This window comes from Dromaius novaehollandiae, chromosome 5 (genome assembly GCF_036370855.1).
Source record: "Dromaius novaehollandiae isolate bDroNov1 chromosome 5, bDroNov1.hap1, whole genome shotgun sequence".
NCBI classification, from domain to species: domain Eukaryota; kingdom Metazoa; phylum Chordata; class Aves; order Casuariiformes; family Dromaiidae; genus Dromaius; species Dromaius novaehollandiae.
In genome coordinates this window covers 65,192,940-65,215,363 of record NC_088102.1, presented here as the reverse complement: position 1 = coordinate 65,215,363, position 22,424 = coordinate 65,192,940, and the positions used below count along the sequence as shown (strand labels likewise).

At 42.9% G+C, this 22,424-nt stretch overlaps 1 protein-coding gene across 2 annotated transcripts in view; it reads left to right on the top strand.

Moving 5' to 3' along the window:
* TPH1 (tryptophan hydroxylase 1) overlaps positions 1-22,424 on the top strand; it is a 29,149-nt gene that overhangs the window by 4,418 nt on the left and 2,307 nt on the right. The window contains exons 1-9 of one of the 2 annotated variants that reach the window (XM_026092715.2): positions 11,677-11,757; positions 13,972-14,109; positions 15,508-15,691; positions 17,189-17,289; positions 17,957-18,024; positions 19,488-19,684; positions 20,161-20,296; positions 20,804-20,930; positions 22,082-22,177. In XM_026092715.2, the coding sequence (XP_025948500.2) occupies positions 11,692-11,757; positions 13,972-14,109; positions 15,508-15,691; positions 17,189-17,289; positions 17,957-18,024; positions 19,488-19,684; positions 20,161-20,296; positions 20,804-20,930; positions 22,082-22,177 (1,113 nt within the window). In that variant the 5' untranslated portion in view covers positions 11,677-11,691. Of the gene's footprint in view, positions 1-11,676; positions 11,758-13,971; positions 14,110-15,507; positions 15,692-17,188; positions 17,290-17,956; positions 18,025-19,487; positions 19,685-20,160; positions 20,297-20,803; positions 20,931-22,081; positions 22,178-22,424 lie in introns of those variants that run through there. The other variant, XM_026092714.2, reaches the window with a different exon arrangement.

Here is a 22,424-nt window from a genome sequence, read left to right as displayed (position 1 = left end):
AAATGAAGTGTTCCAATCAGCAAATTAGGCCTTCACTCTGCTAACAAGGTGTCCTCACTTCTAGTCTTGTATATGTGCTGAGGAGACTTATAGAGGAAAATTTAATCACAGGAAAGATATCTCCCTTATTCTGCTACCTGCACTTACATTATATGTTTTTCATTTGCAGGAAGTATGGGCGAATGATATTGAAAATGTCTATACAGATGTCATTTATGATGTGCTTTGCCCAAGTGATCAGAAAATCTCTGATAATTACTTTTAGCATGTGATTTTTCAGGCAGATTGGCACCTTCCTACCAGCAAATTCATTCTAAACTATATTTTTTTATTTGCTTACATTCATAGAGTGAGAGAAAGGGGACAGTGTGAAAAAGCTTAGTAAAGTCAAGAAATACCAAATCTATTTAATGCCCATTGTTCCCTGCAGCCATTCTTCTATCAAATTAAAACCAAAATTGATTATGGTTCTCAACCATAAAAATCAAATTTAAAAATAAACTAATAATTTGTCCCAGGTCGTTTGCCAAGTATTAAAAATTAGTTTGACTGACCTAAAATGAACCTTTATTCCATCTTTCATTTCTAAAAATTAGTACTCTGTCCTTCCTCAACCCTCTTCCATTTAATTCCAAAAGATGATGTGGGTAGATGCGAGGTTTAGTGATGGGCAGCTCTCTGAATATACTGCTGTGCGTTGCACCGAGCTCTGTTGGCGCACACGCATCTTTGTTGCATCTTTGTTCACCTGTTTTGGTCTGCACTTGCAGCCTCTTGTCAGTATTCACAGCTATGCATCTGCTCACAGTTTACCAGCCTAATCTTTTGTCCATTATCCTGGTTATTGTTCAGCTAATGCTTTTAGCCTTGAATATTCTTATAATATTATATAATATTTCTCGGAAACAAAATTTTGCTCCAAGTGTTACTAAAAGCAAAGCTCTCTAATCAGGCAGATGAAGCTCATTAGTGTTACGTTTCAAGGAGCCTTTCTTTGATGCAAACCAATTAATTTTGCCCCATTGCAAAATTGTCCCAACTGTAATGGGAGCTAAAATCTAATCAGATAACAGAGACTCAGACAGAAAAAAACGGCTGTCATGAGAATACAGCAAGATGAACGGTCTTTGCTAATGTTGGCAATGATGATGTGTTTTACAGCTCTAAGGTTGAACATTTTGCAATTGCCAGTGTTTAAAGTCTCTGCTGTGAATTAATCATTTTACACTGCATGCCGTTTTTCTTTTCTTATAGCAGAAGATAACTGTGATTTCATTTGCTTTGTTCATGCTGACCAGGGGTTGGTGTTAGTGTTTAGATCAGTATTTGACCTTCGTAGTGTGAATACCAGGATTTTTTGGGGAGTGAGGGACAGGCAGTGAGAAGTTCCCACACTGAGAACAGTTCTCCAAGCTCATTTCACTCTGAAACACCAATGCAACATAAAAGACTGGTTAAAAAAGAAAAATCCTGCCATATCTTCTGTTTCAGAAAGGCTGATTATTTATAGCAAGGAGAGGAAGGGAATGCAAAAACTGTTTTAATAGGCAGACCCAAAGTCTTCTGTGATTGTTTGGACCTTAAAGAGTCAGTTCTTGATTTCTCTTGACCTTGCTGTTTTTAAGATGTGCAAAATATATCGATTGCAGTCTTTCTGTTTTTTACATTAAACAATTTTAATGTCAGATAAGCTTCCTAAATGAATATGAACATGGTAGAGGCTGAATACTGGCATATGTTCATGGTAAGCCTGTTTTGTCAGAAGTGCCTAAAGAGCTCTCTTTCGCGCTTCTGAGTGGATCAAAGTCTGCGGAATTGCTTTCTGAGCTGTGCTTACTCATATCATTAACAAGTACAAAGCTTTCCCCTTTGTAAGCTTTTTCTACCTCACCGTGGATGCAAAACATGCTGCTGTTATACTAATTAGGCCAACAGGCTGAGGTTAGCAAACACTCAGTAGCTTCTCTTATCAGCAGGCTTATTTACGCATTTCACTATTTTGCTTTGTGTTTGCCTGTGATGTGAAAGAACTGGATAATTCCTGAGGTTATTAAGTAGAAATGATAATATAGTAGAAATAGTGGTAATGGGGTGGTTCTTCAATGAATGGGGTGTACTTCTACTACACTTTGTGTTTAAAGGATGGAAAAGTATTGGGAAATAGAAGTAATCCCTGGCTGTGGGTGCCACGTTACTCTGACTGCTAAGAGTAGGTGTTTTCCGTGCTGGTAACTAGGTTTGCCTATGACACTCAGACACTGTTCTCTTCTTTTTGGGTGCTTTACCTTTCATATTCATGTTAGCATTTTGCATTTATGTGGATCAATTTGTCAAGTTTTCCACGTGCTTTCTCCAGTCCTGGATTCACAGTTGCTGCCAGACTGAATTCTGTTTGCTGTAGTAACAAGGGGAATTTTTGCTGACTTCCATGGGACCACAACTCTGTCACTCCCTGCAGCTCTGCTGTCCCTTTACCTGGTCTTGTGTTTTCCATTTGTGTTTTGAGAGTGAAATGTTGCTTTCTGGGGCTGTGAGTATGAGCATCCTTCCTCAGATCAGGGGTGGGATTTTGAAGTGACTCTGCCAGTCATTCCCTCTCGCTGTGCTCTGGTTCGCGTTGTAAGGTCATCTTTGAGCACCTGAACCGGATGGCTTTTGGGTGACAGTAAACCAAGAGCTGCCTTCCCGAAATGCACCATAACTGTTCAAGGGCGTTGAGTCCAGAGCACCTCGCTGCTGATGAGCTTGACGAAAGCCCCCGGCACGGGTCTCGCGCAGAGGTCTGCTCGTCAGCACGGCTCCTGCGCTCTCAATCTGCTCGTAGCGCACTGCACTCCTTGTTAAGAAAGACGTAGCCAGGGTCACTTTCCTCAGGCATTGCCTATTTTATTTGCCACCTTTACCCAGATTGGAAAGACATCAGTTTAATCTAATTTCATGAGCATTTTCATGAGCCATTTCTGGAGCTTTCTGCGGCCTAAGGCTAATTCGATTTAACTTGAGGCGACTAGGTCAACACTGAGCAGATTAAAAAAAATATATATGGAGGCTTGTTACTAGCACTTCTATACCCACTAATTCCAGAGCAGTTAGAGCAAAGAGCTGTAGCACAGACAGCCCTTTGGGGATTTTGGTTCCCAATCTGACAGCAGTTTTAATTGGAGTGTAGCTATTATTAAGTTTGTGATAACATATTCAGTGGTGAAAACAAATCAGAACAAGGTTTCTCTTGCCCCAACAGCATCTTAACAAACCTTTCATAAAAAGCTTGCAAAGGTGTTGTTAGGAAAAACTACGCCCTGTTTGCTCAGAGCAGCACCTAACTCATATCACTTGTGATTTTATTTAGCTTTGATCAAAAGAAAAAATATTACCTGTCTGAAATGAAAGGGCTAATACTATTTCCTTAAACAGTCCAAAGCAAATACACAAACAGTGAATGGTCTGTCGGCCACATGTGCTCCAGTGGATTTACACAGCATCTCTGGCTTTTCAAAATAAGCGTGCTTAAAGGTTATTGATACTGCAGCTGGCTGACTCATTCAGAGTAGGTAATTTGCCTGACTGATTCTTGCACTTTTAATTGGAAAAAACTATTTGTGAACATTTTCAATGAATCTGTGACTTACATTGTTTGCTGGATATTTTTCCCCTTTTTCTCTTGTTGTTTATTCAATGTTTATGAATGAAATGTTTTCATTGTTCAGCAACTTCTCAGTAATACTAAGAAGATCAAAACCCAGTGACGCAGTAGAGTTAACTGAATGCTAAATCCTCATGGAGACAGGGTCCCCTGTCCAGTAACTAAATTATTGCACCAAGACTTCTAGATGCATCTTGGAGATCATTCTGAGCATAGCACAGGATGGTGTCCAGCCTTAATCTGACGAAAGGTGGATAAACGGCCCTGGTTCATAGAAGTTGGCAAATGAAAGGATTCATTCACTGAAAGCTGCGGTTTTCAGATGCATACATTTTCAGAAGTTTTGGGGATTCTGAGCTGTTTACCTTCCAGCACTTAGGCAAATGACCTAAAACATAGTGATAGGTTATCTCCTTCTTTAAGTGAGAAAAGGCATAGGATGGGAAAATGAGGAGCAGAAAGTGAATGGAAGAGAGTGCTGCTGTTTAGATTCCCTCATGATTAATGTTCTATAAATATTAAAAATAAAGAGAAGAAAATCAGTCAGAAGCATTTTCAGACCAGTAGTTTTTTAGGCATTAATATATGAGGGGGATCCATAATGTGTAAGCAGAATATGGGAAGATCTGTAAAACCTATCTGGGAAAACAAATCGTTATGCTGTCTGATTTGACATATGGTAAAGAAGATGACTGTGCATCGAGTAAAATGAGGTTAGCACGGCAAGCAGATGTGGGTTAAATGACAGTCACATCAGAAAATCTTTTGGGGTGCTATATCATAAATTGTAATAATCTGAGTGCTAAATGTGGGCACCACTTTAGTTGCTAGTAGAAGGGGAGAAAAGGGAGATGGTGATCAATTCCTTATCCATAAAAGATGGCAGAGTCTCACTCTAGTTGTATCCTCTTTGCATATAGTGCCCATGGGAAGTGCATTAAGTGGTTCTAAAAGCATGGTTGTGGCGAGAGGAGAACTTCTCCAGTCCAGGAACAGGAAAAGACAGCCGTGAACCTGCTGTCTAAGGACCGCTTCAAAGTCCAGGCACACCAAACTGGGAATGATCTGCTCTTACTGCTCCCTGGAGAGCGCTAAGGAGACTCTTGTTGGTGTTGGGGCTTGTAGGGCTGAAGAGGGTAAGAAGATTAAGACTGGCTCAATGTCTTACAAACATTGTGCATGGCTTTTGGGTCACAGCTAGCTCAAGTCCTGCTAGCTCACATGTGAGCCTGAGCTCAATGCGTCTGTCTGTGGTAGACAATATGGATATATACAGGGTTATACCTAGGAAAAGTGATGCAGAAGGAAACGTGGTTTTTGACCTTTAGTAGGTCCCACTCTCTCTGTATGTTAGTTCTTCACTTCACCAAGGCAGAGGATGCAACTTCACTAGAAAAAAGGACAAGCAGACCTTGAGGTCATCTCCAGGATGTGACCTGGAGATGTCCACCATAACTGTCTCTGTTCAGTACTACTTCTGGCAAAAATTAGACCTTTTCAGTAGTTTTAAAGAACTGCACGATGTTCATCTTCGCTCTTCCCTGCAACTTCTGTAGTGTCTGGCTAAATGCCATACAATTCTTAAAGATGTAACTTGTCTGCAGCAGTTAATTAACAGAAAGGCAGAGGGTTGCGATTAGGATTTGCAGCAGTCAATTCTGAAGAAAGTAATTATGATTAAGGCAGGCTTAGTATTAAATCGTATTAAACCTGTTTTGTTCAGAGATTTAACACTTTATGCCTTTTTTGAAAAAGCTTTGAGTGGCTGTATTCTGGCCTTGGGCAAACGCTTCTGGTTGGAAAGGGGGATGGCTGCGCCTAGCGAAGCCCAGAGGATGGCCAAGGAGGTTTATATCCCAGTAGTGATGTTGGGAAATGACTTTCTCAGAGATTAGAGCATTTTCTCCTACCACACTGGGAGAAGGGGTCATTGACACTGAGGACCTTGATGGGATTGAGAAGACTTTAGGGCTGACTGATTCTCTCTCCTTCACTCCTGCAGTGTTCAGGTAGTTAATCTTATCTTTCAATAGACGATTAATAACTCTGCAGATCGTTCTTGTCCTGCCTTTCTTTGGCTCTTACTTTATCCATTGTGGCCAGCTGAACAAAATCACCCTCTGATGCTGTCTCTCCCCAAGCTTTGGAGCACTTAGCCCTTGTACTGCATTATTTTTTTTTTTTTTTTCAAACTGGCCTCCTCACAGGAATGGTGGACAGGACTTCTGCTGTCTCTGAAAAGATGTGATAGGTTAATTGAATCCTTACATATTTTACCTGTCTCCCATGGAGACCCAGTTTTCTGGAGGCGGGGGAAAGAGGAGACATAAGGCAGAAAGTTTATGTTGATTCTGTTTCACAGATAGCAAAAAAGAGAGTCTCTTTTCTGTGGATCTCCAGGGAAGGGAAGATCTGGAGGTGTGACAGTTTGTTTTTAATGCTTGTCAGCCTAAAAATTTCCAGTGCATTTATCTACAAACATGTATGCACAGCATCAGCACCCCCTGTCTGATTCAAACTCTGCTGCCAAGCTATTGCTTTTAAAAAACAATTTTTTTAAAAAAAAAAAAACTACCCCACCACCCAGACAGAAGAAGAAGAGTTACCCCTGAACTAGCAGCCTGGCAGCAGGAACAGACTTGTGGCGTCTTCTGGAGGCACTTGATGTTCCCGGGGCTTCTCCGGTGAAGGGACCTACTCCAGAAGACACGTGACTTCTCATTCTGACACCACCCTTTCCCTTGGAGCATGAGACGGCTGAGAAGAGAAGGATTCATTTAGCAAGAGTAATTATGAGGGGATAATGTAATTGAAAAACAGTTCTTGTAGCCTTCATGGTGAGTGTTACCACAGTTGCTCTGTGTCAATGCAACAGGTTTCTCAGCAGCTGCACATGGCAGAGCGCTGCCTTGCAAAACGCGTGATCAGCTTGACCCAGTTTTGAGCAGGGTCAGTCGTGTGCTCGATCCTCAGGTGCTGATTATCTGTCTAGAAGGTTTTGTCTGTAAGAGAGGGGACATACGAGAAAAATCCTGTGGAGTTTTAAAAATTCGCTGTATTTGTAGAATATTTTCCTAAATGTGTATTCTGGGTAAGTATCACTAATGCTCTGTGTCTCTTTTCCATTTGATAACTTTCTATATGGCTTATTTGAGGGAACAAACTTGTCTCTGCTCAGAAAGTATATTGACTCCTGGTCTTGTCTCAGATTATGCTGATGTTTAACACATCACTTTGGGATAAGTCCCTTTGATTTCAGAGGAGAAGAAAAACATTTATCATAGCTGCAGGTTTTTGCAACACTGACGATAGTCTCTGAGTGCAAAATGTGTTTATACCTCACTGACCTGTTCATACCAGCTTTTTCTAGGAGGGCCTCTCTGAGACAGGCCCAGCACGGGAGAGACTGCCCACAAAAAGTACACGCTCATGTCTTACTTTGTTCATTCGCAAGGCCTTCCTACCACAGTGTCCTTCTAGGCCTCTGAAGTCCCCCTGAAATCTTTTGGCTTGCCTCTGCCTCAGTGTTCCTGCAGACCAATTCTGTGCCAATCCAAGTGTTTTCTGGGCAGCCCTCTGTGTGCTGCCCCGTCCAAGAGAGAGGAGTAGGACCTGGACCAGTCGTAATCCTGTCTGCGTTGTGCTCCATACCTGACTGCTGGTAGCCTTGCTGTGCCGTGTTCCCCTTCTCTGCGGTGAGGGGCCAAAGCTACTGCTCTGAAATGATGTGCTACTCTGCCAGCTTTTCAAAGAAGGTAGAAGTGGCCTGCAGCTTGCGAAAGCCCAAAAGAGTAGTTCTGATCAGGACAGGGTCCCGGTGCTGTTTTTCTTTTTAAAAAAACCACTGTCATAAAGCAAAGGATGTTGTTGCTTAGTAGTACATGAATCCAGAATGGTTAAGCAATAACAGTGCCTGGAGTTGAAAGCAAACTTCTGCCTTGTTAAGATGATGCTACCAACTTCTTTTAGTCACGACTTTCCCTTTGGTGTCTGAACAAAACTTGAAAGGTCATTTGATGCTAGATCTAGATACCTTTGGCTGCAGAGACAGGCAAGGCTGCTGACCTACTAAGTGCCCTCTTTGCCCAGACACCGTAAAGATCCAGCTTTCAGGTGAAACCTTGTGAACAGTTCTCTTTTAACCATCGGTAGATTCACGGGAGCTAGGAACCTTGGGTGGGGGACAGCAGAGCAGGCTTCAGTAGTCATCTAGTAAAAACAGACCCTGACTGAGTCAGTTCATGCTTTGTGGTTCTGCTCTTTCAGACTACGGGGCATTGGCTGTGGTGAACAGCACATCTTATTAAACCAGTGAACTAGGTTTAATCAGTTCCAAAAAATCTTGGGCATCCAGGTTATCCCTTTATGTAATTCATTAATTATTTTCATATTAGCTTAAATATCTGTTGCTGCTGCTGTACTGCTTGCATTGTATTAGCCCTTAGAGGCCAAGCTGACAGCAGGGTCCCCAGTGTTAGGTGTGAGATAAGGGAGGGCTGGTGTCCCAGAAAGTTTTCACTCAAATCAGAAATGACAGGGCAAGGATGGGAGGCAGCAACTATTCTGTCTGTTTATCAGATTGGGGCCTAAGAGGTAGGAAGTGCCCTTAAAGCCTGGCAGAGCTGGAAGCTAAGGTTATATCCCCTCCGTTTCTCTTGCGTGCCCTGAGGTTTGTGTGCTTCTGCGGAGTTCAGTTTCACCGTCTCATTTCTCAGTGTGTCCCCTTGCACTGTTCTTTGCCTTTCTCAGTGCTAATATCTTCAGATACTCATAGCCATTAACCATCCCTCTACTTCTACTGTCTCTTTAGGAGAAATATTCAGAAGTGTTTGGGCAGCTGCAGATGGAGAGAGGCGTCAGAGCAGGTTTTCAAAAGTGCTTGGGTAACTGACTTTTCACTGAGCATCTCTACAAGTCTGGGCTGCAGTGAAGGGCTGCCGTGTCCCTTAATATCAGAATAATCCATATGTATAGACCAAGGATAAACTGGCTTTTCCACCATATCTTGTGATAGCCTTGCAGTCAGTTTGAAGGGGAGGGAAAAGCAGATCGGAGTAAAAGAGTACGCAAACTAAATCTTCATTCACAGTGTAAAATGATTGGAACTCAAATGTCTTCTGAAGCCTGAGAAAATCTGGCAGAGAATTGCTTTTTGTGTTTTCTTTCAATTTTTGTCAAGGATCAGAGCAGAAGATTTTGATCAAAAAGAAAGCTTGGGAGGTCCAACCTGGCTGCCGTCAGGAAGTGCTAGAAACCTAGCATGCCAACCTGATCCCAGGAGTTTTCCAAATAAAAGATATTTATTTGCATTTGAAGAAGCTTTGTTTTTATCATATAATCTATCCAGTTCCTCTCAAAGCTTTTAGAGAGCTACCTATTGTGTAATTCCAAAAATCATACGCAGAGTGACGTATTAGTTATTGTTACTGCATATGATGAACTAGGGAAAACTGACAGTCATACTCTATCACAAATATCTTACTGTGCCAATGTTTACAGATTCATTATTAATATCAGGATCTTGTATGCTAAAGAGTCTTTGTAAAGATAATATGAATTGTTTGCTTTTTGAGTCAGCTTATTTGTTGAAGAGAGCTGTTCTGGAAGAAGGAAGTGATATGTCTGCTGTAGAGCTAAGGCGTATAGTGAATAAATATTGCATTTTCTTTATTAAGAGAAAATTGAAACACCTGATAATGAAATATATCCCATTAGCAGACTGGAATAAAGTGGCTTTTCTAGCTATATCATGACTTGTACACATGCTCTTTCAGTGCTGTGCTGTGTTTAAAGGGCAGAGCTAGTCACCTTTGCCCCACAGAGGTCCTCTTGGAAACAGGATTGTTTGAAGTGCAGTGTCTTCTAGGACAAAGGATGAGCTAAAATCACGCTGTCTTTCCCCAATAACTGGGAGTTCCTCAGGCTCAGATATGGACCTGGGAGATGAAAGTGCAACTGTGACTCCTATCATATGGTTTGGATCGTGTAATCTGCCCAAGTAATGCTAAAACCACCTTAGCTGATTAGAAAATTCATGCCTGGATTTTCTGATGAGTCCTTTTTCTACCAAAAGCTAGAAAATAGCCTTTTCAATCACGTTTTTCCTTACATGTAATCTCAACTTGGCTTCCTGACCCTTTTGTTAGCCTAACAAAATTGATGCCTCATCTTGCAGCTCCACCCCTTCCCTGTGAAACCCCCCCAAAGAAGAGAGGGTGCCCGACATTTTTTGGATGGTGTCTGAGACACAGGCCGCAGAGTGAGCAAAGGAAAATTTGCCCTGAGGAGCTTGTAAAGCTCTGCTTGTCCAGCCTTTCCTCCTCCCTTAGCTCTCTGCAGCCTTTTTCTTCAGAGTAGTCTCATCTCGCAGGTCTTGGTGAACCTACTTTGGGTGGACACGAGTGGGAATTTTGCCTCCCAGTTTGGATCTGTATCAGTATGGCAATGTGAGTTTATTATCCTTTGCTTGTTTCAGATCAGAACTATTAGAACAACATATGGTCTAGGAACGGTGGGACCATGTCTATCAGTCCCTATCAGTTAGACAAAAATCTTTTCTTACTCAGTTAGACATTGGCCTGATTATTAGCTATGTCATTATCATTTACCAGTTGCATTATACCACTGTCTTAAAGAACCAGCTAGAATCAAGGTTTCAGTGTTTTAGGCACTGAAGAGAAAAAAAAATTGAAGAGATTTTTCAGACACGTGTAAATTAGGATAAAACTGGCTTTCAATGTTAATTAAAAACCTACCTTTCAAAGAAAACCTAGCAAAATACCAGAATCCCTTTGTTTTTGGACAGCCCCATGCCCAACGCAAAAACAACCACCCCCCAACCCCTGAAACCTCCAGGAGATTATGTTCCTGGGTGATGTTTCTGCTCCTCTTTTTCTGTCACAGCAAATCCTCTCATCTTAAAGTTGTTGCCAAGTCCAACCTCAGAGAAGAATATGAGGACTGGGCTTATTGGAGTCTAAAACCAGTGACAGTTTCTAAAATATAAATAAATATATATGTATATATTTGTAATATAAGCGATTCAAGATATGCATATATAAAATATATAGAATGAGTGATTCATGTCAGTTGAAAGGTACAGCTGTTCTTGCTGTATGCACAAGAATGCTTTCCAAAAGAGAGTAAGTAAGGTGCTGCTGTTTATTTTCATAGCTACAAATGCACTGTTATTTTTAGCCAAGTGCTTCATGCATCTAGCCCCTGTGTGCTTTTTTCTCTTTGAGACTGAAACCTGCAATATTCGCTTTTACAGCAGCTTTGCAGGACACCGAGGGCAGCTCTTTCTCTGGGCTACTGATTTTGCGTAGCTCAGCCGCAGTCTTTCGAGCAACTTTGCTGATCTACCTCAGTTGCGGATCCAGCCCTCACAGCCTCTTCTTTATTAGGCAGTGTGCGCTTGCCATTTCTGAGGGGCTACTTACGTATTCGTTTCTGACGGAGAGATGCAGGTTGTTGGGAAGCTGTGTGAGGTCGCAGCGGCGGGCAGGTGGCCCCGCTGCCCCCGGCCCCTCGCAGCGCCGCGGCTCGTGAGGCACCAATTCCTGTTCCTCGCAACACCCACGGGGAAAATAAGTCTCCTCTGCTCCCCGCACCCAAATCGTCTCAGCCTTAATCTCCTTTATTTAGATGGGCAGGGAGAACTAGTTCAAAAGGGAAAACACCTCCTTTTGTCTTTTTTTTTCTTCTTTTCCTGTGGGTAAGAAACTATAGGTGGCTGGTAGGTGCTGCTGGGTGTTTTTCTTCTGCTGGGAAACAAGCTTTCAGTGGGAATTATTAAGAAGAAAGCAAACCTTGGTTCCCCTAAAAATCAGTTTCCTGCTGGGCTCCCCGATCCGCAGTGCCCCAGCTCGCCCCGTCCGGGCCGGGGGTGCCACGGCCCCGCCGGCAGCCGCCCCCGCGGGCTCTCCCCGCCCCCCTTCCTCCCCCTCCTCCTCCTCCTCCTCCTCCCTGCATAGGAGATTAGGGGCGGCTCCTGCCCCCTGCATAAAGCCCCGGCGCGGCGGCCGCCGGCCGCGCTCCCCGCCGCGATGCAGCCCGCGAGGGCTGAGGGGCCCCGGCGCGGCGGCTCCTTCGACTCGGCGCCCGGCGCCCAGGTGAGACGGGGCGGGGCGGCGTTAGCCCGGGCAGCAGGTGTAGGAGGCCCCCTGGGTCGCGCCGGGAAGGGGGAGCCGCTCCGGCGAGGCGGGTTTCGCGGGGCTCCTCGGTCCCTCCCTGGGCGCAGAGCCCCGGTAGGGAGTTCTTGAGCCTGGCTGTCGGTTGTTTGCACAAGCTTCCCGCTGATGTCTTGCGCCTAGCGGGGTTAGAGCGGGTGCCCCGGGGGGACTTGGTAGCTCCTCGCTTAATCTTAGCCGCTGCTGTCTGCGCGCTCGGGGGAGCTACCGCGGCTGCTCCCCGAGGAGCCCCTGGGGCACAAACCGGGGCGAGAAACCGGTGGGAGCAAGTGCTGTCTCGCAGGAAAAGCTGCTTTTCTGAAGTTAAAACCGTTGGCTGCGTTGGGCCCGTGGCGACGGCTGGCCTCTCCGCCGCGGTTCCCGGAGCATCCCTTCTGGGGAGAGAAGGGCGCTTTTCTGGCGCCGGTCACGGGGAGAACGGTACGAAGCCCGGGACGCTTCCCCAGCGCCGGTGGAAATGCCCGGTGCGGTTGGGATTTGGGTGCGAGCAATGTTGAGCGGTGCTGGCGTTTCTGGAAAGCAGGGGAAAACTAGATAACTTGGTAAAATCCACTTGCAAGCAGAGGAAAACTAAGGTATCACAAAAATAACTTCTGTTGCGTTGTTGCTTAGCAGGTAGAGGTGTGACATCCCAGAGAAACCCCAAACTGCGTTATTTTGTGTTACAATGTGACTATACCCAGCAGGTCAGACAAGACTAGAGAAAATCAACACTTGTCTGTTGGCCGCTGTTACGGATGCTGCCCTGTCCAGCTCTGTGAAAACGGGAGAACTGATTATAATAAATGAAGTTCAGCATGCGATAGTTTTTCCATATCTTCCAGGTCTTTGCAAGCCAAATAAAATTTTGTTCACAGCACAGCTTTAGGTTTGGTATCTTGCAATGAAATGCCAGGAAGAATTTTTAGTGTGGTTGGAAAATTTCACTTGTAATGTGACATCTAGTAGCAGTCACCCGTAAGATCATATCTTCATAGATAGCTAGAACTATTTAACTTTCTTCTTATTATTATTAGCTTTAAAATTTGGAGAGACTATAGAAGGAAATCAACAGAACTGTTGCATTTTGATTGTACTTTTATGGTTGTTGCTCTTGTTCTTTCCATTCCCAGATAAGTTGTCAACCAGATAACTGTCTTAACTGCTAACTATATCAAATCAGTTCCAAATAGCAACCGTGTCCTCACGCAATCTCTGCCCTTCCTCACTGGCTCTTTCAGAAACCTCACCTTTTTTGGTTTATTTTCACAAGATTTGAACAAAGGAGAGTTAGAAGCAGAGGCTCTGTCTCAAGTACTTTTTCTTTTACTTTGCATTTTCCAGACTCTTAATAGTTTCTGTATTACTTTTATTTATGGCCTGATTAGATTTAGCTAAGAACATGATCTCTGTATCCGCTGATTTCAACGCAGTCAGGAACATAGTAACGTATAAAACCATGTGGTCCTGCACTGTTGCCTGTCTGAGAATTTTCAGAGTGAGATTTGGGATTTATTGTAAGGATTTGGCATGTGAATTAGGAGAACCGACAGAATCTCTCTGTTGTGGTTGAATAGAGTAGGGCTGTGGTGACGGTCAGCAAGAGTCTGGTCAGTACAGCGCTTTAGCTCTTTTAAGTTTTGTCTGCTTTCTCTGTAAAAAGCAATGGTTTAAAATTAAGTAGTAAGAGAATAGCAATGATTTTTCATTTCATATCTATTAAAGCCTGATTTGTCTTTTTGTAGCTTTGTCCAATGGGTTTTGGATTAATCTCTTTGTCACAGTTAATCAAATTTGGTAACAAGTAACTTACTCAACTCATTATTTCTGCTGACTTTTAAAGCCTTGTAGAAGTACCAACATGAATTATATGCTACACTTAGAAAACAGGTTCTGCATCTTAGAGAACTACCAAAGGTTTTTTCAAAATGGTCTAAATAGAAGAAAAAAATAAAATTGTATTTCATTCCCAGCCCACACAGATCCTCTGTGCACCTGAGTTTATGCCTGTTAATGTGTACAGTGATTTGACTGGTACCTTTTCTCTTGTGATTGATCAATCAAAGCTCTGTGTTATACCAAGATAAACTGAAATATAAGCTTTACACTTTTTGCACTACTACTCATTCAAAAAAATGTTTTTTTACTTGTGTTTAGTTAAATAAGTCTAATTACATGATGATTGAAGATAATAAAGAGAACAAAGACCATTCATCTGAAAGAGGTAGAACGGCCATAATTTTTTCCTTGAAGAATGAAGTTGGAGGACTTGTAAAAGCCCTAAAACTCTTTCAGGTATGTAACAATTGCATTTCTACAGCAGCTCTCTGTTTTTGAATCATAAAAGTAATTTCAGAACATGCTACAATTAATTACATGCACTTATTAAGGATATGATTCTTAAACATAGCTCCCGTAATTACCTGTGAAGGCAAATTTATGCCTCAAATTAGATGCTGGCTAAAATTCTTCAAAAGCATCTTATCTGTCTGCACCTATTAAGGACTGGGAGAGTTTTGCTTGTGGCCTTAACGGCAGAGAAGTGGCACTCACTGTTTTTATTGCTTAAAGATTGATTCTATTGATTAAATGGCTCTGAAACAGAGTCACGTACTCAAATACTTCCAACCAGAGCTTTTGCCCAAGTGCTGGGTGGGGTGAATCTGGCTGCCCCAAGTGCCAGTGAGCTCAGGTGTGACCCTGGCACCTCTGTGTGTCCCCGTTAGTCTGCTTTCCCCTCGCAGGAGCCTTCCTCGCTGTGATGAGTGCCTGGCATACGAACTCTTTTTCCATGTTTTCAGATTAGCTCTTTTTTAGGTCTACTAATGTTAATGCTTTTCTGCAAAATAGATGGGGTGACTGCCAAGTGCCTGGAAGGAGCCGAATCCTTTCTTGGGCCTGGGCGCATGGGGAATAACGGTGGCCCTGGCTCACGGGCAGGCACAGCTTTTCTACCTTGAGCCTGACTGTTTTCGCTAACTGTAGAGAAGACACAGATTTTTGGTACTGGTACCGAGCCGCACTGCACACCCTTGGTGCCTTGTTACCCTGCCTAGCCGGACTGAGGGTGACAGAGGTGCCTGTGCTGCAATTGCATGGCTGCCCTCCCGCAACGGCTGGGCAGAAATTGTGCGGGGTATATGAGCAGTGCTACTGTGCTCTGTCGTCTGGCCCTGCATGACCTAACCTAGTGGTCCTGTGTTTTCCTGATGTAAGGCATGTGATTAAAGAATTTTTCAAATAAAAGAAAGGAGTTTATGCCTGGAAAACTACTGCTTTTAAATCTCTTGCTTGGCTGTGAGATAATTACATGGTGAGTTGATTGGCAGGTTGGTGACTTTTCCTACACCCAGTTGCTAATCAACTTCCTATGGGAGGGCATAAAAGAAAAAGGCCTATGAATTTAATCCTCTTTACTGTGTCTTTTTGTGTTTCTTGAATGTAAACAAAATTGAAAGAACAGAGCTCCTCTTTCATGTTCTACTGATTGGTTGGCTTTCTAAAAGCCAAACTATTCTTTTTTTTCTTTTCTTTCTTTTTTCTTTTCTGATAAGCAAAGTGCTATTGGGAGATCCAGTTAATTAAAAATAAACTTCACAAAGATGGTGAATATTCTATGGCAGCAAAATATTTGTTCAGAAAACAGCTCATATTTAGTCAGTCTGTTTGAAAACACTGCTTCTTACAAAACAGGAGAAGCATGTGAATCTGGTGCATATTGAATCGCGGAAGTCCAAGAGAAGAAATTCGGAGTTTGAGATCTTTGTGGACTGTGACAGTAACAGGGAACAACTGAATGAGATCTTCCAGCTCCTGAAGTCCCACGTAAATGTTGTCTCTATGAACTCAACAGAGCACTTCATTGTGCAGGAAAATGGTAAGTATGAATGGCGGTTTTGGCAAAAATCATGCAGAGAGGAAAAAATATTATGCCTCTGTGTTGGTTTGAAATCTTTTTATAGATCCACTTTATACATCTCCTTTTGTATAGTGCTTTCCATTGGTAGCTACCAGGTTAGATGCTTTTGTGTCGTGAGTGTAGTTTAATTGACGCGAGTGGGGCTGCGTTGGCTGGCAATCCTCTTTGTCTAGGAAGACGGGCTGTTTCAGACTGGTGCAAATTACCCCTTCCTGGTCCGTGCTCCTGTCCCATCCTCTTGGCAGAGACCCTTTGCGCAGAGCGGAACGGATACAACTGTGCCAGCAGCTGGCACAGCAGAGACCAGCGCAGACCAGCCTTGGGAAAGGATTCAGGGAAGAGTCTGAACGCGTGGCTCGGCTAGTGCCAGCAGACCATGATGAGAAAGGTGTAATAATGGCAAATACCAATTCAGGCTGAGAACTAGAAAGAGACGGAAACAAGTTTTGCAATTTCTTCATGCAGCTCTTGATTTATTTAACACTTTTCATCATAGGAGGCTACTTACATCAGTGTGGAAGAGGGACATTTTAACTTTAGGTTGTTTCACACTCTGCCTCTTCTCCTAGTTCAAGGGATGCTCAAAGTTCAGGGCAGCAGCAAGTCAGTGCCATGGTATTTCTCAGCCGCTGTGCTTGGCACAGGATGGTAGGCAGCGGCAGGTAACTTCTGGTTCTCCTGGATAAAAATTGCTTATTCTAGCTTTGTGTAAAGAAAATTTCAATCTAAACATTCCCTCTGTCCTTTTTTTAAGAAAATTGAACAGCGTCAGGGCAGAAAACAATCCTTTGGTTGTCACAGTTTATTAACAGCACTGCCAAGACCTTGGTGAAACCTCTCTTGGGCTAAGAAAACAAAGTCAGCGATAAAACTGTAATGATGAATCTCTTTAAGGTGGCAATGCCGAACTTGTCTCCTTTTCTTCTTGCCCCAAACCCCTCAGCAAAGCCTGATGGCTTTTGTGGGGTACATAACCACAGAGCACTTTCCTTGTTTCTCGGGGTCAGTAAAGCAGTATAGGTGAGTGAAACCTACTCCCATGCTGCCCAGGGCTACAGGCAAATCCCTTCCCCTGCCTGTTGCCTTGTCTCTTTGTACCCTAGAAGATTTGTCCAGCACTGAGTACAAGGAGGTCTTGTCTTGGTGGGAGCCTCTAGATGCTACTCTAACATCAATAATAATGATAGTAGGGGCCACAGAAAATGCATATTAACTGCTTCCTCCCCTGGGCCTTTTGAAGCAGGCTGTACTCTGTGGGCAGAAATGTGGCAGTGACAGAGGAAGTGTGAGCTGTAGGCTGGTGCCAGATAGGCAGTGGACTCCCTTGTCCTATTCATGACCCCTTTAATTTATAGATTTCGCTTGTAACTGCCATAACCATACTTGAAAGTAGCATTTCCTCCCTCAGCAAGCCTCACACTATTAATAACTTTGTGGATTCCATGCGTTCCCTAGACATGGAGAATGTTCCCTGGTTTCCGAAGAAGATCTCAGATTTGGATAAGTGTGCAAACCGAGTGCTGATGTACGGGTCTGATTTGGATGCTGACCATCCAGTAAGTATCTTTCCCCTTATGGCCAATCATTAGCCAAAATGTACTTTGGGAAGCTTACTTTAAAACTGCGACTTTTCCTCCTCTCTCTCCACAATGCTGCGTCTGTGGTTCTGAGCGCTTTCTCTTGGGGGTTTCATCTATCTTCCTAGTTCAGGCAAGGTCCTCACTGAATTCAGCTCCCTTGCCTTTGTGTGAGGCTTGTTCACGTAAGGACTCTAGGACTGGGCCTTGAGTGGTCGCATACAAGAAGAAAGCTGTTGCGAGGCAGGCTTGGTTTCTCCTCTTTCTTTCTTCCCTACCATAAATGGAGCAAACGGACAGTGCAAATAGACAGTTTGTTCTGTAATTTAGAACAGTCAAGCAGGTAACAAAATTTGTGTAAATAGTGGTTATAATAAAAAGAAATCCTTGCCTTCTGAATATGTAATTGCATGCATAAAACTGCTGATATTTGCTTTAAGCTGGGGTATATGCTTAGCTCAGTTAACAAACATTTCAGATTACAGCTACCAGGTTCCTGTCCTTTCATTCTTACACAGCACACTTTTATATTTCTCACTGAAGAAATTTCAAGTGTGTCTTGCATTACAGGTTGCAAATACATATAACTCTTCTTTTTTTTCTTTTTTTCTTTTTCTTTTTTTTTTTTTTCTCTCCTTCCCCTCAGGGTTTCAAAGACAATGTCTATCGCAAGAGACGAAAGTATTTTGCAGACCTGGCTATGAACTACAAACAGTAAGCTTGACTTCTTCAAGAATAAGTCCTCCTTGTGCTTTGAAATAATAGGCAGGGTAAACTGGCAGGAGCTCATGTTCCCTGGGCTCAGGTATAGCTGAGATGTGTTTGGTTTGGGAATCTGGAGGGGTAAATCTAAGGTAGCCAGCTGTAAGGCAAGATTAAAAGATCAGTCTAAGCCATCTTATGGCTCCCTGGGCCTCTGATGAGTCTGAGGATCAGATCACAGCTGCTTGGTAACTGCAGTACCCACAGCAGCACTCTGTGTTAGAGGGGCAGTGGAGACTTGGGCACTGTGGTTGCTCCCTGCTGCTCTGGAAAGGTGGGTGACAAGCGAGGGGGTGGGCAGCACATACTGGTGTAACTCCACCAGAGCGGGTTGGCCCCCTTTGCGAGGGAAAGGGAGGAGAGGCAGGTGCAGGTATATAGCCTGTAGAGTGCTGACTATAAATTCTCTGGGCAAACTTAAATACTCGAGTTCTATCTGCTGGTTCAAAACAGTGCATGTGATGCTCAGATAAGAAGTTTTGTGTGAAATGAAACTCAGAGGGCCTTTGTGTTTAGAGATGCTGCTGGGGGGCATGGGGGGTTGGCTCTTAAAACAGTTAGTTGCATAACCCAGTGTTTTAATTTCATTTTGAACATGATTTTCATGCTGGTGTTGCCTGGATTTAGATGCCAAGTTTCTCCCCTAGGAGTGACCTAGAAATGTTGGGTATCTAGAGCCCCTTTGCACTGTGCATTAATGCAATTGGACCTGACAGCACACTGCCAGTTACTGTTGAAGTGTAATTAACACAGTTTCCCCTGGGAAGTTAACATACTGGTTATCTGGGCAGCAGTGAAAGCATGATATAACACTTCCATTGCTTTCAGTGGGCTTTAGATCGCACCCTTGCAATAATCCACTTTCTTCAAGATCTGAAGGGCTAATTAGGAAAGATAGACTAGAATGAGTATGCTCAGACAGATGCTTGTCTCTTCTGCGCAGAAGTGTGATTTTTTTTTTTTGAACCTAACATGTACATTTAGCTACTTCCATTTATTGTGTTGTTAATTTAGGAAGTTACCTTTTCCTTAAAGAAATCAAAAAGACAATGCAAAGTAATCATATAAGGACAGGGAAGTCCTACAGGGAAAAGAACATGTTTTCAGCTCCTGAAGCTGTAAAGGTTTTGCAAGTATTTTGAACTTTATTCTCAGTTTTAAACACCTAAGAAACTCTCTGCAGGACTGGAGCCTTCACACTCCTTAGGTGGAAGACAGAGCAAACCCTTAGACTTCAAGCTCTCCAGGACATAGACCGTATCTTGCTGTGTATTTGACAGTGCCTAATGCAATGGGGTCTTACATGGCTGTGACACCCAGTCAGGTTTAAGTGTTAAATAATAATAGTAGGTAAATGAGTCATTCATAGTAAGCCATTTACCAAGGAATATCCTTTCTTCCTCTCCTACTTGCAGTGGTGACCCAATTCCCAAGATTGAATTTACTGAGGAGGAGATCAAGACTTGGGGGACTGTATATCGAGAGCTTAACAAGCTTTACCCTACTCATGCCTGCAGAGAGTACCTAAAAAACTTACCCTTGCTCACCAAATACTGTGGGTACCGGGAAGACAACATCCCCCAGCTGGAAGATGTGTCCCGCTTCCTGAAAGGTAATGTACTAATTTCCTTACACCAAAGGAAATTAAGGTCTATTGGATAGCATGCTGCCTGTATGTAGGCACAAACAGCCTTAGTCGCTTGGCCTGTATTCATTCTGGTCCTTTAACAGGCCTTTTAGTTATCCCTGCTTTAAGATGTTGTGTCTCGGGTATATCCAAACAGTGATGTTTGAGGGGCAGTGCTAACTATAAAGAGTGCTAGGACTGGCCAAAGAGGAATCTAGTGGTATTGTGTTGGTTGTAGGCCCAAAAGGGTAGAAAATCCACTTACACAGAGGCCAAGACAGTTTTACTAAGCGCTGGCCAACTATCAAGCTTAGACTTAATTTTTCAAATCATGCCTACTCTTCCCATGTCCTCTTGAGCCCAAGCAGTGCTGTGTCATTAACCCCAGTTATAGCAGAAAAGAGGAGAAGCTTATACAATTAGACATCAAACTAATGCATGATTTCTCCGTTGCTTTTCAGAGCGCACAGGTTTCACCATTCGCCCAGTTGCTGGATACCTGTCTCCGAGAGACTTCCTGGCAGGCTTAGCATTCAGAGTTTTTCACTGCACTCAATATGTTAGACATAGCTCGGACCCTCTCTATACACCAGAGCCGTAAGTCATTTAATTTTGGGGTAGAAGTTGACACAAACATTTTTGAATCTTGCTGCTCAAAGCCAAGCTACTAAAGAGCTATTCAAGAACACCATCAAGACACCTTATTTTTAAAGATGCTGAACCACCTGCCCTTCACACTGAATGTAATGATGTTTTAGCATGCTTATGTACCACCTTCATAGGTGCAGGATTTTTGAAAGTGTAGCATGCTAATGGAAAGCTCTGACTTCACTGAGAGCGGAGTTAGTTTAGCATACATTTGCCTCTTAAATGTGGAGGTCAGATCTTAATTTTAGACATCCTAACTTGGAAATTGGAGTTTATGTATTTTTGTAGAGCTAGTATGACCTACTCAGTTACTTTCAGCTAAACATGATTTATGCTCTTCTGTCTCTTGAATGTTAAATAATTTCACACAAGGCTTTTTATCTGTTCAGTGGTGTTGCTTTTTCTCTCCACCAAAAATAAGGATCATCAGATTTCTTGTTTTGTCTCTCTTTCCAGTGATACCTGCCATGAACTTCTAGGCCATGTCCCTCTTTTGGCTGAACCCAGTTTTGCTCAGTTCTCCCAGGAAATTGGTCTTGCATCACTTGGGGCATCAGATGAGGCTGTCCAAAAACTGGCAACAGTGAGTGTTTCAGTTCCTGATGATCCCACTGAGTTACAGCTTAGCACTTCTCTAGGCTGATACCACTCTTCTCAATTAATCTGGAGCTTCACATCAACTGCTAGACCTGCCTATCTCACTGGTTCTCACTTGCACCAATATAGAGCACATAGCAATATTCTATGCTAGAAAAAAATACTTTTTTTAAGGACTGTATGATGACTGGTGTTTTTCTTCCCTTGGCTGTCAAGTAAGGGTGCAATCCCTGGGTGCAGATAACGTCCTCCAGAATGAAGTTCTATGGCTTGTTTCTTCCAAACAACACGATTTTTCTTTTTACTTCTGGGAATGTAGATCAGTGATTCTAGAAGTCATTTATTTCTTTACTGTGTCAAATGAATTGAAAGGCTTAATGAGTGGAATTGAAATGACTTGAATGTCACTGAATGTGGCTAGCATTAGATGCTTTTCAGTCAAAGCAGTTCAAGTAATTTACTTTTTGGATAACAGCTTCTGGATGCTTTGGCAAAAATATTGTAAGAAGAAAATGAAATTCACATGAGAAGTAATTGATTGCAATTATGTAAGAACTGGTTTGCTTTTTTTTGGGGGGGGGGGGCAGAGGGGTTTCCTCCCTTTCCCATCGTAGCTAATGGTAAAATTTCTGCTAGAGCAGAATTAAGGTATCTGTGACAATACCTTCCTTCCTCTTACACCTGCCCAAATCCTCCAATCCAGCAAACTAAACGTCTTTATAATTTTTTAGCCCACTAAGCAAAGGAGGAACAAACTGAGGCCATCTGATGTTTTCACTCACTCATAGAGCCCCTATCTATCAAATGTTTCTGTTAAGTTGAGGCTGTCCTATCATGACAGGATGTTTCATAGAACTAAGGCAGATTGACATCTCCATGGTCCTACTGTGATTAACAGTTCTGGCCTAGCTAGATGTGGAATAATAATATCAGACTTGCTTATTAGAAACATCTAATCCTGTGGTTCTTCACCCTTCCATTCTGGACTCTCTGCTCTTTAAATATATGATTATGACAGGCAAGTGATGACTCTGACATTAACTGTTTGACACTACCTACAAATAGAAATGCCCCCATCTAATCTGCTGCAGCATCTTTGTCAAAGGCTGAATTATGTTACTCCCTTCTCTGTTTCAGTGTTACTTCTTCACTGTGGAGTTTGGTTTGTGCAAGCAAGAGGGACAGCTAAGAGTTTATGGTGCTGGCTTGCTCTCCTCAATTAGTGAGCTCAAGGTAAGCATATCTACTGCATATTTCCCTCTTTTCTTTGTTCTTGTTTGATTATTATCACTGTTCTGCCTCATTTTTATGAACTATAATTCTGAAAATACTTGTTTTGAAAACTCCTAGATACTTACTGTAGAGATAACTTTGTTTATGTGAATTCACTGTGGCACTAATCAGCAGGTAGCCTGCTTCTGGATATATGCTGAGCAGCTTCCCTGTCTTTCAGATGGAGTATTAGATGACCAGTATTTCT